Source organism: Berghia stephanieae, chromosome 4, assembly GCF_034508935.2.
Source record: "Berghia stephanieae isolate SIO BIC M18660-M18661 chromosome 4, UCSD_Bste_1.3, whole genome shotgun sequence".
NCBI classification, from domain to species: Eukaryota; Metazoa; Mollusca; class Gastropoda; order Nudibranchia; family Aeolidiidae; genus Berghia; species Berghia stephanieae.
Window position 1 is genome coordinate 87,900,238 of NC_088363.1, and position 17,414 is coordinate 87,917,651.

Here is a 17,414-nt window from a genome sequence, read left to right on the forward strand (position 1 = left end):
TTTGCTGCCTGTAAATAAAAAATGAAAATTTGAGCTTTATATAGGGCAATATCCACTAAATGTGCTCAAAGCGCTTTACAAGGGGTCACTTGTCAACAGCGACATTTAACATGTAGGACGCGACATGCTGCCTGTTAGGCGATATAACATTTTTCGGACAAAGACAACGCTGTTAACGGCCAGGTACTCATTTTACACCTGAGTACGGTGAGAGAAAGTGAGTAAAGAGCCTTTTCCAAGGACTCAACTATGCGCCGAGCGCGAAGCTCGAACCCAGGACCTCCGATCCGAAAGTGAGTGTCATACCACAGACCACATAGCCGCACAATGACACTCAAAGCCTAAATCTGCAATTATGTTGGATAAATCAGATGCCAAAAAGCAACGTTGATTAAAGTGAAAATGCTTAGAAATATAAATTCGAGTTTTTCACATTTTAGACATTATACTTTAAGTAATGTTAAACTTAACAAAAGTCTTATGACTTTTTCATACAATAAAGTCAATTTTCTGCATCTAAATCATCCGGGGTAATACTTTTTTGAGTCGATTGATCAGTCCACAAATATATTCCAAATGGCGTTTTACTGAAACTCAAAAACATTTTTATGGATCAGAATAGAAATAAGCTAAAAATATATAGTTTTATTAAATGAATGTAATTATAATGGGAATACCCAAGTGTATTTTTAATGAAGTAAGCATGTACAATTTATGACCTATCGTCTCAAAACGGTATTATGTCAAGTTATCTGAATCTGACCCCGTGTGGTGTCCGGGGTCCCTCAACTAAGAGGGTCAAGAAAAAGGCGAGTAATGGTGTGTGATTCCCCCATCTTTGTTGAGTCACCTGGTCCTCCAGGTTAGGGGTTGGCGAAGGGTTAACACCCCTTTCCGTAAAACTCAAACCGGTACAGAAACGCAGACGGACAAACCAAATCCTTTTTTTTTAGCTTGGGCGAACGAAGAGTTTCTGGAATGACAGAATTTGATAAGACATGGAATGAGATAAAAAAGTTAGCTCAGGATAGAGAAGGGTGGAAACTGTTTGTCTGTGGCCTATACCCTGACCCAGGGTGAAAAAGGCAATGATGATGATGATGATCTGAATCTGAATCTGAAATGTTAGCCGAAGTCGACTCAATTCTGAGTATTTGTGTTCGAGGACAGAGAGAGTTGTTGAGTGGGACAGCCATTATTGGTACTCATATTTAGGCTGAAGACTTTTGATAATCTTCGTTTGAATGTTTCTAAATCTGCTGTGATCACACATGATTCGGGAAGACCGTTTCAGTCTTTGATATTGTGGGGTACACATGAATATTTGAAGATGTTTGAGTTTGTAGATTGGTGTTTCGGTGTTTTTGAGTGGGTTTATCTTTGAATGCGTGTTTTTATTGTGTATGTGTAAGTTGATTAAATGATGAAAACTGAAATTTATATCCACAATTATGAAATTTAAATCAAGTTAAAGCGGTTAATTGAAACGTTTTAAACATAATTTTCTTGAGATGTGAAAGACTAAAACTTCATCTGAGTATATAAACGATTCTAGTTAATTCCGAATGTGCGGCTATGATAACAACCGGAGATGATGTATTGAATTATCTTTGCATAACGTTTAATAATCATAGTCACACATAGTGCTATATCTACATTATTTGTTATATATTTATACATTCAAATACCATGCTTTATTTTCACGTTTTACAAATCCATTATTACAACTCTATTCTACTATCATGTCCGATTTTTATAGCACTGCTTGTAACTGCTGTATGTTTTATGAGTATTTTATTATATGTATTGTTTATTTTGATTTTAATCAGCATCGTATTTTCATTTGTTGGTTCATGACAGTGTATAAATCGGTGCTAATATTACGATGAATGATGTGTAACACTATGATCATTTCTATTCAGGATCAATAACGTAGATCTTATCTTATCTTATCTATGTGGTCTTGTGGTATGACACTCGCTTTCAGATCGGAAGGTCCTGGGTTCGAGACTCGCTCGGCACATCGTTGAGTCCCTGGAAAAGGCTCTTTACTCACATTCTCTCACCGTATTTAGGCGTAAAATAAGTACCTGGCAGTTTACAGCGTTTTCTCTGTCCAAAAAAAATTGTAATACCGCCCAACAGGCGTCATGCCTCCTTCTACATGTTGCGTATTGCTGTTGGCTAGGGACCCCTTGCAAAGCGCTTTGAGTTTGGATAGTGCGCTATATAAAAGCCCAAGCTCAAGTTTTTTATACCCATTAGAAACGATGGGAAACATTTCTTATTTCTTATCTTCTACTTCTTCCCAACAGGCATGTATTGCTGTGTCTGTGACATCATTATTGTCGTACAAGGAAAATTCCCACATCCCGTGGTGGGGAACACTTGTTGGAGGAGTGCTGTGGTTTGTCCTCGACTCCCCCGTCGTGTTTGGGATGATTCACGAGATCTTTGTTGCCAAGTCGGGGAGCTTTTTAGTGGTGAGTTAGCATTGGTAATTAAAAAAAAAATATTCGCCATGAATTTCTGATGAACTATCAACAATGTATTGTTATAATTCGCAACAAAACTGTCTTAGGCTATATTGACCGTGGACATGTAGTCGTATTGCTCTATGTAGTATCCATGTACTAATCTTAAAGGAAAGGAAGTTAAATCAGACTATCGGATTATTGACATATATATATATATATATATATATATATATATATATATATATATATATATATATATATATTTCTCTCTTTACTTTTAATCATCGCATAGCTTTTGATACACTTTAAAGAGGTTGAGCAGACCATACTTATCACGCATTCCGCATCGCGTATCATTTATTTATCACATGATTATTTCCATTATGAATAAAATTAGTGCCGCTGTTCAATGTTTGATTGATGGTACTATCTTTTAAGTACAATGATGATTACCATGTGATAAATACGTACAGCGTGATTCGTATGATCTGCTAAACCTCTGTGATGTAAATAAATTACACAGAATTGTGCTATTGAATTCTATTGCGTATCTTTTCACCCTCATAATTTATGCAATCCCAACCTCTTTTTTTCATGCAAACTTAACAAGTTAAGATGTTTTCAAATCTGAATCCACTGCTATAAGTTAAATCATCATTTGATTTTAACCCCGCTTCAATAGCTAACCCTCTCCTTCTTTTCTTTCTGCAGCGTTTCCGTCGTTCTTGTCGACCTCGAAAAGACTGGGGTGCAACGGCGAGTCGATACCACAGCCACATCGAATACTTCCCAACCGTTCACACAAATATCGGTATCGATCTCAATGTCGACGGACTGAACACCGTGGCCGGTGAGTTTTGTGTCTAGAAACATTTTCATAATAAACTAGTGAGAGCTCTTTGCACTAAATGCAAATTAACATGTCGTGTACGATAAGCTTTAAGCTTCGGCGGGTTTCTTAAAAAAAGACACACCGTACATCTACATATATACATACATACATACTTACGTACTTACATACATGACATACATACATACACATATATATTATATATATTGGCAGATCAGAACGGTTTGGAACTGGGATAGCCCAATAGTGCTCAAATATGGGCATGAATAAATCCAGCAATTTTAGTGTGCTTTAATACGTGCATTCATGTCATTCATGTTTTTTTTTAAAAAACACACACAACATTTTATTTACAGATCATGTTGAATTTACCACCGTTGGCGTCCGCGTCCCAAGTCTGTCACAGACAACTCTCCTCCCCGTGTCTCCCAAGTCACCCCGGAACAAGCGTCCAATGGACATGCGCCACAAGGCAATCCTTAATCATGCCTACAGCAATCCACAGTGCAACACCTCATCAGGTTAGATGGCAGACATTTAAAATCTAAATAGAAATGACAAACTCTACATAGATGTTCAAAAATTATAATTATAAAAATAAATTCCATTTATTCATCCTTAGGGGGAAAATTGTCTTTATGGTCTATTCCAGGGAAGACTGGAATATTCCAGGCGTCTGCCGCAGTGCAGTGCTGCAAAGTGAGCTAAAGCGAGGTGACTTGCTCAAGATCGAAACAAAGACCATACCAAGCTGTCAAATCTTATCAAAAATTTGTGAGAGCAATACCCATTGAAACCCATGTCGTCTCTCTGTGACTCTCCCTCTGTGGAAACAGTTAGTTCTACGGTTATAATTGGAATAATTATGGATTAAAATTAATTCAGTCCCTCAGCTAAAAGACTAAATAAATCATATAGTTGAAATAAAAAACTAAATTCCAAACTTATTACTGTCTGAAATATATTTCAGATGTACGAGTATTATAAAATTGTTGTTAAAAAAGAAACCCGGATTATTAACAAAACCAATTTATTGTTTCATCCTTCTACAATTATTCACAGGATCTCTTGAAAAGATTGGAAGAAAGAAGAAACGTGGAAGTGGACTCTCCTTAAACGCAAGTGCTGAAAACATGGCAAACTCCTTTGCTATGAAGAAGTCGAAAAAGAAAGGAACTTCGTGTAATGCAAGCACTCAGACAGAGAAACGGTTTATTGGAAATAGCAAGTTACAGAGGCAGAGATCAGTAAGCATGTGTAACCAAATATATCTTCAATATTTCAAAAATGGAGTAGAACTTGATTTACTTAATCGTAGGATAACTGTATGATGCGTCTCATGCTGACATGTGGGGGGAGGGGGGGGGGGGTGGCAGGGGTATTGCTTTAATTCTCAAGCATTCGATCTCCTTTTCCTGCATCCCATCATCCCGTTATTTGAAATCATTCTCTAAGTTAGCCTCTTACATTCAAAGTTTACTTCTTTTATGTAATTGGCAATTCATCTATGCATTAATTTACTCATTATCTAGCCATTCAGCGCAACTTGTCGAATCATTAATACTAGTCTAGTACATTTATTTATTCGTGTTTCTCAGAAAAACAAATTTATTACAGGAATTCTACACATACAGGCAGGACGTAAAATAAACGGCAAAGGAGTCCATTCATGAGCAGCTAATTGTTGTGTTTTTGTCATAGTTTTGATTCTATATTAACAATGAAAAGCTGATTATGAATTATTTTTACATCTACCTCGGATATAATTAATTTGCACAATCAAAAATATTGAACAGTGCCCTCGGACGACCGCGTCGGGACTTCTCTTGAGACCCTCTCATACGAATATATTACACGTGAATAACCATATTACATTTTTGCTAAAATTGTTGTTAAAAATCTATTATTTTCATAAACCCATTTGCTTATGCAGCTTATCATTTGATCATTCATTCAAAAATGCAATTATAATTTTCTCATTCATTTCTTCTCTTTAAATCCTCTTCCATTCCATGATTAATTCATTTATCGCCATACATTGATACCATTTTCTTTACATACAAGATATTTCATCTATTTCAGCAACCGTTTGTGTGGGTGAGCAAACCTGTCCGAGTTCTGGCCAGGTCTCTCTCATGGCACAGCACACGTGGAGAGCCTGCCATTCTGGAAGTCACAGACCAACAAAATTCTTGCGAAGACCTTCATAAACATTTCATCCCGTCTCAAGACTCAGCTCATAATTTGGAATGCTTCAAAGTAAAAAGCTCTCAAGGTGTAGGGTCTTTATGTTCACTGAAAGAGGAAAATTCTCAACCTGAGCCAAAAATTCAGAGACGCCGTCGAGTTGGTCAAAGTGTGCCTCCGAATCTAGGTAAATTGATGACGTCTTTAAACGTTAATTCAAATACACCCCTCCTGAAAAAAGCAGGTGGCGAAACACGCCATTCAAGGAGACGTAGTAAATCTAAAGGAAAAGGCACATATAATTCAATTGATCCGGTTGAGATTAAAGTCAGTGCCAAGCCCAAAATAGTTGAGGGAGTCAGGACATCTGCAATGAAAGCAAATTCTGATTTCAAAGAGTTAACCACAGTGGAAATTCTTAAACGATCCAAAAACAAAAGTGTGTCAGATGACTTGAGAGTTGGTCGCAAAAGCTCACGTGATCATAACGAGATTAAAGACACTATTAGTTCAAGAGTCCCTCTCAATCTCCCTGAGACTGACACTGTTGGAGATAATACACACACAAAATCATTGGCTATAGAGGATACGTGTCAAATACCAACAATTGACGCAACGCCAGTTGAAGCACAATTAAAACCTTCTACTGAATGTTATCTGTCTGTACCCGGTGCCAACGCCTTTGGTTGTGAAAGTACTCGTGGAAGTGTAAAGAAAAGTTCACAAACCTTAGGCCAACGACTAGATGATCATGATGGAGACAGTAAAGACTCATATGATTTGAATGTTAGAAATAGTGAAAACGTATCGCAAATTTCTTATGATAGTTATAAAGAGAAGAGATCATTGGAAGAATGTGACATTGGTGGTGACAGAACTGTGATGTTGAAAGATATGTGCCTTGCAACTGGCAGTGCTATTATGGAAGAAGAGGAAGATGTTGAGGACCACATGGCCAACGATTAATAAAGATAAAGACAGAGTTAAATATTTGTAATTTTTTGTGAGGTGGAGTTTTGAAATTCATATTTTTTTCAAAATGGATTTATTGCTTATCTTCGTGATCAAAGCTTGGAATCTGATCAAAACACAATCTTTGTGTACATTATATACAAATAAGAGAGGAAATAGATGTATGTGTGTATGTATGTATGTATGTGTGTGTGTGTGTGTGTGCGTACGCGCACACATGCATATTTGTTGATATAATAGTGGTGAAAGCTCACGCAGCATATGGACTTGTACCACTTGATCAAAGCGTATTGTGATTGAAGCGAGAGTATGTTGGACAACATTAAAATTTGTGACCTCTCGTCTCAAAACGGTATTATGTCGTGATGGACCAGATGCTTAAAAAGTCATATTATAGTTAAACTGGCCAAAAATATGAAACGTTGGTATTTAGCACATTAAAATATGATATTCCTTCTCCTCTATAAAGCATATAAACTCAACTAAGTCTGATGTTTCTGGCTACAAATTCCATTTTCAGCATCTTAATCATCCCGACTTAATACCGTTTTGAGACGAGGGGTCACATTTGTGCAGTCACCAAGCAGATAAGAAGACACGGTGGCTTACAATGATCACACACCTGAGCTGACTGGAGTGAGTGTGTATTTCTCTATCTGAATCTAATTATTTTTTTTAAAGCGGAGAGAAAGATTTAAAAAACAAAGAGAACACACAAAATCAAAATGTCATATATGGAAATAAAATTATGGGTAGACACTAGATGATGATGATGATGATGATGATGATGATGATTTTTTGTTTGTTGCTTTAGGTCTCTTCCAACACAATCGAGGTTATATGAGAGACTGCTGAAACAAAAAAAAACAAGCAATCTAACAAAAATAGTACTAATGTCAATCAAAATTATAACCTAAAGATATCATAAGCTAAATTATAAATAACCAAGAACAAACAGGCAGAGGATTTACAGAAAAAAAATATCCCCTGTCAAAAATACAATCACAAACCAAAGAAGCAGGATAGGCTAGTAAAGAGAAGAAGAAACGACATCACTATCGGATCGTACACCCATGCGAACATCATAGGTATATGATTCAAGGGTGATGCTCCCATCCAACCACCCGCATGACGATGATGATGATGATGATGATGATGATGATGATGATGATGATGATGATGATGATGATGATGATGATGATGATGATTATGATGATGATGAAGATGGTGGTGGTGATGATGATGATGATGATGATGATGATGATGATGATGATGATGATGGTGATGATGATGATGATGAAGATGGTGGTGATGATGATGATGATGATGATGATGATGATGATGATGATGATGATGATGATGATGATGATGATGAAGATGGTGGTGGTGATGATGATGATGATCATCATCATCATATCTTGTCGCGCCAGTGAGTCAGCCAGTCCCGGGCAGTCTGGTTGCATTCCCTCAGGTCAGCATTGGTGCAGTGAGGTCCCAGCGAGCATTCGGACAGGATGTGGTCCATGGTCTGTCTGGGGTGACCGCATGGGCATTCAGTGCCCGGTGAGATTTTCCATTTCAAGAGGTTGGTGGCGGCGTTTCCCACCTTTGCTCTAGCTCTGTTCAACGCCACCCATTCTTTTCTCTTGAGGTCTGTCCCTGCTGGGAGCTTTTCTGTTGGGGGCTGGAGGGCATCGTTTGCTGTCTTGTCCCATTCTACCCATTTGTCCAGGCGGAAGAATGCTGAGTGGTCTGGGTGAAGGCTCTCTACTGTGAGGAAGCTTTTTCTTGATTTGAGCCTGCTTTGGGGGCAATTGTGGTCATGAAGGGGGTGTCTCTGGTCCATTTCCTGTTTGTATTTTTGTATTTGGGCATGAGTTTCCCTCCGGATGTGTGGTGGGGCTATTCCTGCTGCACGGTAGACCAGTGGTAATGGTGTTGCTCTCAGCTGGCCCGTTATGATCCGGCAGGCGTTGTTGAGCTCGGGGTCTAGCTTGGAGGCATGGCATGATCGGGCCCATACAGCTGAGCAGTACTCCGCAGTTGAGTAGCTGAGGGCCAATGCTGTGGTCCTTAGAGTTTTAGGGTCAGTTCCCCAGTTCATGTTTGCCAGCTTTCCAAGGAGGGCATTACGCGTGGACACGTTTGCCTTGGTCTTTCTCACGTGTTCTCTGAAGGACAGAGTTCGATCAAGCGTCACTCCGAGGTACACTGGGTGGTAGTTGTACTCTAATGTCTGGCCATTCCACTTGATGTTAAGTTTTTTGTGGGCTTTGTGGTTGTTGAGGTGAAATGCACACACTTGTGTTTTCCCTGGGTTGGCGTTCAGCGAGTTTTTAGTGTAGTACTTTGTAAGGGTGTCTAGGGCATTTGTCAGTCTGCTCTCGATTGGTTGGAAGGACACATCCTGTGTTGCGAGGCATAGGTCATCAGCATATATGAATCGGCGGATATTTGGGAACTCAGGCTGATCATTTGTATATATGTTGAAAAGTGTTGGAGCCAGCACTGATCCTTGGGGAAGACCATTCTTCTGGGTGCGCCACCTGCTCTTCCGGCCATCCATTTCAACAAAGAAGCGTCTGTTTTCGAGAAGTGACTGGATAATATTTACAATTTTCTTATTCTTTATCATTTTAGCCACTTTGAGGAGTAGGATCTTGTGATTCACTGTGTCATAGGCTGCAGTGAGGTCGACGAAGACTGTGCCAGTGACCTGTTTTGTCTCAAACCCATCTTCTATGAATTGTGTAAGGTTAAGAAGTTGACCACATGTTGACCGTCCTGGTCGGAATCCAGCCTGGTCTGGAGACAGTTGTTCGTCTAGACTGGGTGACATGCGGGACATAACCATTCGCTCAAATAGCTTGTATGCGATGCACAGGAGGGAGATCGGGCGATAGCTTTTCTTGGATTTTGGATCTTTCCCCGGTTTCAGTAGGGCGACTACTCTTGCTTTCCTCCATGCACTTGGCAGCCTGTTTGTCCTTGCGCATACATTGAAGAGGTCCAATAGCCAGGATAGGGTTCTCGGGCCAAAGTGTTGAATCATCTCAGTTGTGATTCCATCCAGTCCAGATGCTTTTCCTGCCTTCAGATGGGACAAGGCCTCTAGTAGCTCCTCCAGGGTAAAAGAGTCAAGATGATCTTCACTATCCTTGAGGGCTTTGTCCATTTCACGTTTCAGGGCTTTTAGTTGGCCTCGTGCTTTCTTGGCTGGTTTCCCATTCAGTAGAAGCTGATGTGCTACTTGGTCAGGTGTTACTGCAGCCACTCTTGTCTGGGTATTTTTGTCATTATTCAGTTTTGAAATTGTAGTCCAGGCCTTTTTGCTGTTTAGGGTCATATTGGTGAAGGTTATTAATTCCTTCCATCTTTCTGATCTTTCATCGGCTATCATTGATGTGAGTTCTTCACCCAGTTCTAGGGTTTCTTCACTGAAAGGATACACCTTGTATGATTCAATGTATCTTTCATATAGTTTCTTGCTTTCATCTTGGAGACATGGAATATAACTTTTTCGGCATCCTCTGAGGATGTTTTTCTTTGCAACTTTCCATATGAGTGTTCTAAAGTCGTCGTATCTCTGTGGGTCACTTTTTATATTGGTGATCTCATTGTCTAAATCTTTAGTAAAGTTTTCCCAATTTGCTTTTCTAAAATTGAATCGTGGTATCGCATTTGATTCGAGGGCTTTAACAGCTGGTTTAATGCTGATGGTAATAGGCCTGTGTTGAGATTTCGGTATAGGCTCACCTACAGTCCTTTCAAAGTTTGAGAAGTGTTGAGAGGATATGAATGCCAGGTCCGGATTGTAACCTTTCTTCCACCGGGCACTCATAAAGGTTTTCTTGTCTTTGGGGTTATGGAGGATTGTGAGGTCATTGTCGGCCGCCCACTCCTCAACATCATCTCCGTCAAGGTTATTTTGCTCATATCCCCATATAGTGTTATGGCTGTTAAAATCTCCAATGATCAGGGTTGGTTTTCTATCGGATAGATTCATTTGGGGCCACTTGAATGGGGTTAATGGAGGTTTGTACACAGATATGATGGTAATCAGTGTTGTTTCTACTCTGAGAATCTCAATGTCATTTTCTGAGTGATCATCGCTTTTCAGTATGGTAGATTTTTCTCGAGTGTACATGGCACTTCCATATTTTTGGGTGTTCGTGGTGTATTACTAGTTGCATGCCAGGTATGCAAGGTGGTTTTGAGTCTTTGTGGGTTTCCTGTAAGCAAATTATATCTGCTTTTAGCTCTGTCAGTATCTTGCATTTGGTATGGGAGATTCCTTCTGTGTTGAAACTTACAACATTGAAGTTTTCCATTGTCTGGGCCGAGGGGCTATCCTTTTACCGCCCAATTTATTCTCTTTGGTCGCGTAGTGTAGCAATCAGTCTCCTTCAGAGAAGGATTACAGGAGCACGACGTGAACGTTTGCTACTTGCTCCCATGATGATGATGATGATGATGATGAAGATGGTGGTGGTGATGATGATGATGATGATGATGATGATGATGATGAGGATGGTGGTGGTGACAATGTTGATTTTGTTAGCAATCAATAATTATTCTTTGCATACAATGACATTATACGTGATACAAAAGCTGTTAAAATTTTACATTCCGTTACATTTCTTATATCATTTTTTAAAAAAGATTGAAACATATAAATTGCTGTAAAATATGTACGTACTTATTTCAACACACGCAGTAAAAATTATCTTGTAAATAACATATTGTGGTGATCAAGAGTATTGGGAGTATCAGTATGACACACACACAAAATTAATAAAGAAACTCATCACAAATGATGTTAACTGTGACTTCAAAATATAAATCAGTAAGTCATGGGCGTAAAGATATAAGGTATAGCATCTTACATATTTCATACTCATGACTAACAAATTTTGCTTACAATACAACGTTGTATATGTCCAGTAAAAGACGAGAGAGTTGGTGTTGGGTGATTTATTATCCAACATATAATTGATGAATATTATAAACATCATTCTTCTTCTCTTTCTTTTAAACCAAGCTGTTCAAACTATTCAAATATGTTTTTCTCGGTCTACCTTTACCCTTTTTACCTTCTACTTCTATCGTTCCTGTGAGAGCATGATGTTCAATACATTTATGTCGATTTGGGTGTCCTAAAAATTGCATTTGTCATTTTCTTATTGTACGAATTAGTAATCTTTTAGTTTCAGCTTGCTCTAATACTTCTTCATTAGTTTTCTTCTCTGTCCATGAGATTCTTAACATCCTTCTAATAAACCACATTTCTGCTGCCTCCAGTTTCTTCCTAATGTCTTCTGTAATTGTCCAGCTTTCACAGCCATATAATAATACTGACCATACATAGGCCTTCAAAACCCTATGTTTTGTTGTCATTGAAATATTGATAAACATCATTATTACTGAATTATATCTTTATAAATAGTTTTATACGCTATTCTCATAACCATCCATTAAAACCATCCTCACGATAACATGTAAATCTGGCATAAATACAATAGATTTAGATTTGTTCTATTTTTGTTTGGAGTGTGTGGAATTTACCTCCTCAAATTGCAAGCGGATAAACATCCACCTCTGGGTCATTCTTTTTATTTCAGTCAAACTTTGCTGTGTTTTCAACCCCTTTATCATTTGTCTCTTGAATATCACTGTTTTTCTGTTCTGGAATAAGACCATTTGGTATTTCTCTGGCCGTGCGCATTTGATTTTCTTCTGTGTTTCAGACAATTCGCATAAAGTGGATCTTTTGTTATTATTGTAGAGATGATATTATTTATATTCTTGTAAATCAAATGAAATCTCCAGAATTTGTAGATTTTGATACCTAATTTGAATACATTTAAAAGTATCTCATTTGGTGGAGATCTTCTCGTCACGTGCAAAGAATCTAGATATATTGTTCTTGGATCTCTATTGCTATTCCTTGCCTTTTCTTGTGAATGCAGCTAAACTCGAGATCTAAAATATTTTGACGTTTCCATTATCTTTCTGTAGACTACATAAAAATCAAGCAAACAAATAGTCTAATCTGCTACCGTTCAATGTTACTCATTATTAAACGAATATAGTGAATATATTTGATAATAATAATAGTAATAACGTAAAGGTGATGCTATATAAGTATAAGATCGAAAGATGGTAAAATGTGGAGTATATAGAAACGAATAAGATAGATAAATGCTTAAATAAATAAATGAAACAATAGATGAATAAGAAAATAAATAAATAAGAATTGACAAGAATAAGAGTAAATAGATAAAAAGGGCAAAGATATATAAATGGATAGGAAATGTTAAAATCACCATGGCCTATCACCACAAATGTTCCACCGTGCTACAATCGCATATTAGGTAAAAAATAAAAAGTAATCAATTAGAATAATAATACAATATATACATGACCCTAGTGCACTCAAAGAAGGAACAAAAGTAAGAAATTGAGATAAGATAAACATCACTGACCCTGAATATTGATATTGATCGTACAGTCAAATGCAATAGACTTTAACATATGGGGCACATATAACCAGGTTAAACGTGCATTATTGCATTGTTCTTTTTTTTTTTTTTTGGAGGGGGGAGGGGGGGGGGGGACTAAAACCGAGGATTGTAGAGGTTCGCAGACGGGGGTCATTTTACTAGATTGCCAACCCTCCTCTTGAACGTTCAGGTTCTTGAAAACTATCCATCCATTTGGAGATACTTGATGATTTTGCTGAGTCTAGTAGGGTAAAGTCCATCACATAACCGGGCATTGCATTCAGAAAATGATTGTTTCCATTAGGCCCATCTATTTTTTAAAAAGAGTTTTATATAGCGCAATATCCACTTAATGTGCTCAAAGCGCTTTACAAGGGGTCCCTGGTCAACAGCAACATTTAACATGTAGGACGGGACATGACGCCTGTTAGGCGATATTACAATTTTTCGGACAAAGACAACGCTGTTAACGGCCAGGTACACATTTTACACCTGAGTACAGTGAGAGAATGTGAGTAAAGAGCCTTTTCCCAACTATGCGCCGAGCGCGAGGCTCGAACCCAGTACCTTCCGATCCAAAAGCGAGTGTCATACCACTAGACGACATAGCCGCACAAGGTCTTTTAGGAAATAGAAATCGCCTGTTTTACAAAGGACACATAAGAAAGTCGCTACTATTGTTTTATGATGTCACAGATTATATTTTTTCACATTTTTAGATATTGCGGATAAGCTTCAGTTGTGTTTAAGAAGATAATACGATCAATATATAAAGCTTCAATATGAAATCAACATTGACTGGTTTCTTTGTTGAAGAAAATGCAATCCCTTCGCTTGGCATCGGATGGTAGGGGATTAGCTCGGTCAGTAGTAGGATCTTCTATCCGTAATAGTTTTGCCCATAACGTGGCTGCAGTCTTCTCTCTGTGAGCGTGTCAGACCGGTGTAGGCGTTTTTTGTCTTTCTTCTGTGAAAGAGTATCTATGGTGTGTCCAGAAAATCATCTGAGTAAATAAAAAATCATATGATGGACACCCTTTTTGTTTTGTGCGACTATGTGGTCTTGTGGTATGACACTCGCTTTCGGATCGGAAGGTCGTGGGTTCGAGCCTCGCTATATAAAGATCAATTTTTAAATTATTTTTTAGGGATCCTGGGAGAAACGTCTTTTTTGAGAGGCTAAGTCGTAGCTTAGACGGTTGCTGGGATATGCTTTTGTGAACTAATCATTTATGTCTTAATTTCAATCAGATGCCTATATGTGACCCATCTCATCAAAACGGCATCATTTTGTCGGGATGAAAAGGAACCCGAATACTGTATTTAGAATGAAATGAAAAGAAATACAAATTTTTAGGGGTTTTTTTTTTGTTTGCAACGTTAGAAATTGTATTTATTCCTCACCATAACGATTAGCTATAGCCCAAAAGTTTATATCTGTGACTATAGCTTCAATATCTAGTACCTAGTTCATCCCAACAAGCGGGTGGTTGGATGGGAGCATCACCCTTGAATCATATACCTATGATGTTCGCATGGGTGTACGATCCGATAGTGATGTCGTTTCTTCTTCTCTTTACTAGCCTATCCTGCTTCTTTGGTTTGTGATTGTATTTTTGACAGGGGATATTTTTTTTTCTGTAAATCTTCTGCCTGTTTGTTCTTGGTTATTTATAATTTAGCTTATGATATCTTTAGGTTATGATTTTGATTTACATTTGTACTATTTTTGTTAGATTGCTTGTTTTTTTTTTTTTTGTTTCAGTGGTCTCTCATATAACCTCATTGTGTTGGAAGAGACCTAAAGCAACAAAAAAAACAATCATCCCAACAAGATACCGTTTTGAGACGATGGATCACATTGCTGGAAAATATCATACGTACTCAACTTTAATTATTGTGTGGTGTATAGAATATTCCTCGTCCAAAAAGCGAAGTGGCCTTAAATTGTTGGGTCTACCCAACTTCTAGATCTAAATAAAATTGAATAAGTTTTATCTAAAAACGTTTTTTTTTTTTAAATAATAAAACCCTAAATATAATTTAATGACTTTGATCTAAAAACCCATTTTTTAAATGATGAAACCTTCTATAAATATTGCATTGCAATACTACTTTATGTTTAATCTTAAAACCAAAATGTTGATTATGTAACTACACCATATTGCATCAGTCATCCATTTATTCCCTCTATTATCCAATATATACCAATTATTTATTTATCATTTATATGCTTTTTAAAATTAAGTCCTTATAAGGGTCTTCATTTGCATTATTTATACTATGTTACCTCCGTTTATTCAATCATTGTATTAATTCAAGATTTTCTTGAGTTGATAAAAATGACGAGACAGTGTTGATTTTTTAATGATGTTATTTGAGCAGAATCTGAACTTTTTATAGCGCAATATCCACTAAATGAATATCAGTGTGACTTCACTAACGACCAAGTTTGGATTTCAAGCTAGATCTACATATCTTATTTCTGATGATAATGGAGCTAGGCCCCAAACACTGTATCTCCATAGATTTTATAACTAAGAAACGAGGAACAGTCAAATTTTGATTGTTGATTGGGAATAACAAAACACTGGGAGTGGTATCTATATGGTTGAAATATAATGTTGGTTTCTTCACAATTTGAATAAAAATACTAAATCATAAAAGAAAAATGACGAATAATTGATAACGCCATATAAAACGACGACTTCCTCCACTTCCGGCCATCGTAAAATCCCTTTAATCAGATGCACCACAATTGGATTCAATAGTCTGATGTCACGTCGCCCAGCAACGGCGGCCATCTTCGTTCTAAACAGAGAAAATCTGTACTTTTTATTCCTCATGCCGGCTAGAACTTTTCATATGTCTTGTGATCAGAATGTGTGAAAGTCAAAACATGATCAGATTTATAATGGGGTTTTTTTTTCTTCTGGATACGCTTTTATGCTCGTCGGAGAAATATTTCATAGGGCGTCAGCCATTGTTCCGATAGTTTAGAGCCAGTTACTAAGTTACCATGCGTCATTACGAGGGAAGTGACGTCATGACTGTTGAAGCGTATTGAAACGTAGCCATCATTATGTTATAGCCTGACACTGAAGTCAAAAAAAGACCTGGCAGTTTGACGTCATTATTTGTTTTTTGCACCGCCAAGTGAGTTGTCGTTAATAGAGTTCATGAAAACAAGTTATTTCATTGGTTGAACTATTGAATACAACTCACGATTTGTTTTCTTTTTGTGGCAAAAGACTGGCATTTTGACGTCATTTTTTGGTCAGTGTCAGGCCATAACTTTACGAAGGCCACGATTGAATGCACAAATAACTAAAGAAACCAGAGTAGAAGGCCAAAAACATTATTTCTATGAAGTCAAGATGCCAAATTCATAGATTCCAGGCCACTCTTCTAGATCAAGAATCAATCCTAGCATGGATGACCTAATGAATCGTATAGAATCTAGAATTTTTATATTTAGATGTAGATATACATTTTGAAAACATTTCGGTCTCAGTTGACTTTTGTATAGTCAATTCGTGTTATGTGTTTTGCATATCGGGTGGCTAAGCCTTCCCCGTCTCCATCCGTAGAACGGGAAAAACTGTTGTCACTTGCCTGACCTTTGAAAGGTTTACTCAATTGATTGAGATTTTTTATATAGCGCAATATCCACTAAATGTGCTCAAAGCACTTTACAAGGGGCCCCTGGCCAACAGCAACAGTTAACATAATTTAGGACGGGGCACGCCGCCTGTTAGGCGATGTTACAATTTTTCGGACAGAGACAACGCTGTTAACGTTCAGGTACTCATTTTACACCTGAGTGCGGTGAGGGAATGATTAAAGAGCCTTCTCCAAGGACTCAACTGAGCTATCAAGACCCCCGAGATATAAAAACCTGCAATTTGTTGCCATTTATTTAATTGTTTAAAGAGCAAAATATTTGTCTTGTTTTTGCCTTATAGAACAATACCCGAGTGTTTTTAAACTTCAAATTTTCGATTGTGATTTTGAGGTGTCCAATAAATTGCTTTTAGAATGTTAACGCATTTTCTATCTGGATGTAACTTAACACATTTTGTGAGACCACCTAACAATAAATATAGAATAAAGACAATTTTGTTTTATTTTTATAATCGGGCACCATTTAACTTTAACCAATTGAAATATCTTGTCGTTCTATTTTACCAAGCAAGGATTAACAGTAATCTGCTAAGCTACGTTCTTCTTATTGAAATGCGTGTCGACTCGAAAAATTGTGAAACTTAGATCTACTTTAAATAGTGAGTATGTGATATTGGGCTGACCATATTCCATGTTTTAATATTTGCTATTGTTATAAATTGTGAAAATGAAACACAGCTTTCAAAATTCACAGATCCAACTCAAGATCTGTTATGATGTATACCTGACAAATGACCTCTC

The 17,414-nt window shown here is 37.5% G+C and overlaps 1 protein-coding gene across 1 annotated transcript in view; it reads left to right on the forward strand.

Moving 5' to 3' along the window:
• LOC144971488 (uncharacterized) overlaps positions 1-6,511 on the forward strand; it is a 113,125-nt gene extending 106,614 nt beyond the window's left edge. The window contains exons 25-29 of the mRNA XM_078912448.1: positions 2,316-2,483; positions 3,189-3,327; positions 3,684-3,848; positions 4,390-4,574; positions 5,410-6,511. Of these exons, the coding sequence (XP_078768574.1) occupies positions 2,316-2,483; positions 3,189-3,327; positions 3,684-3,848; positions 4,390-4,574; positions 5,410-6,480 (1,728 nt within the window). The 3' untranslated portion in view covers positions 6,481-6,511. The remainder of the gene's footprint in view (positions 1-2,315; positions 2,484-3,188; positions 3,328-3,683; positions 3,849-4,389; positions 4,575-5,409) is intronic.
• The last annotated feature ends 10,903 nt before the right edge of the window (positions 6,512-17,414 follow it).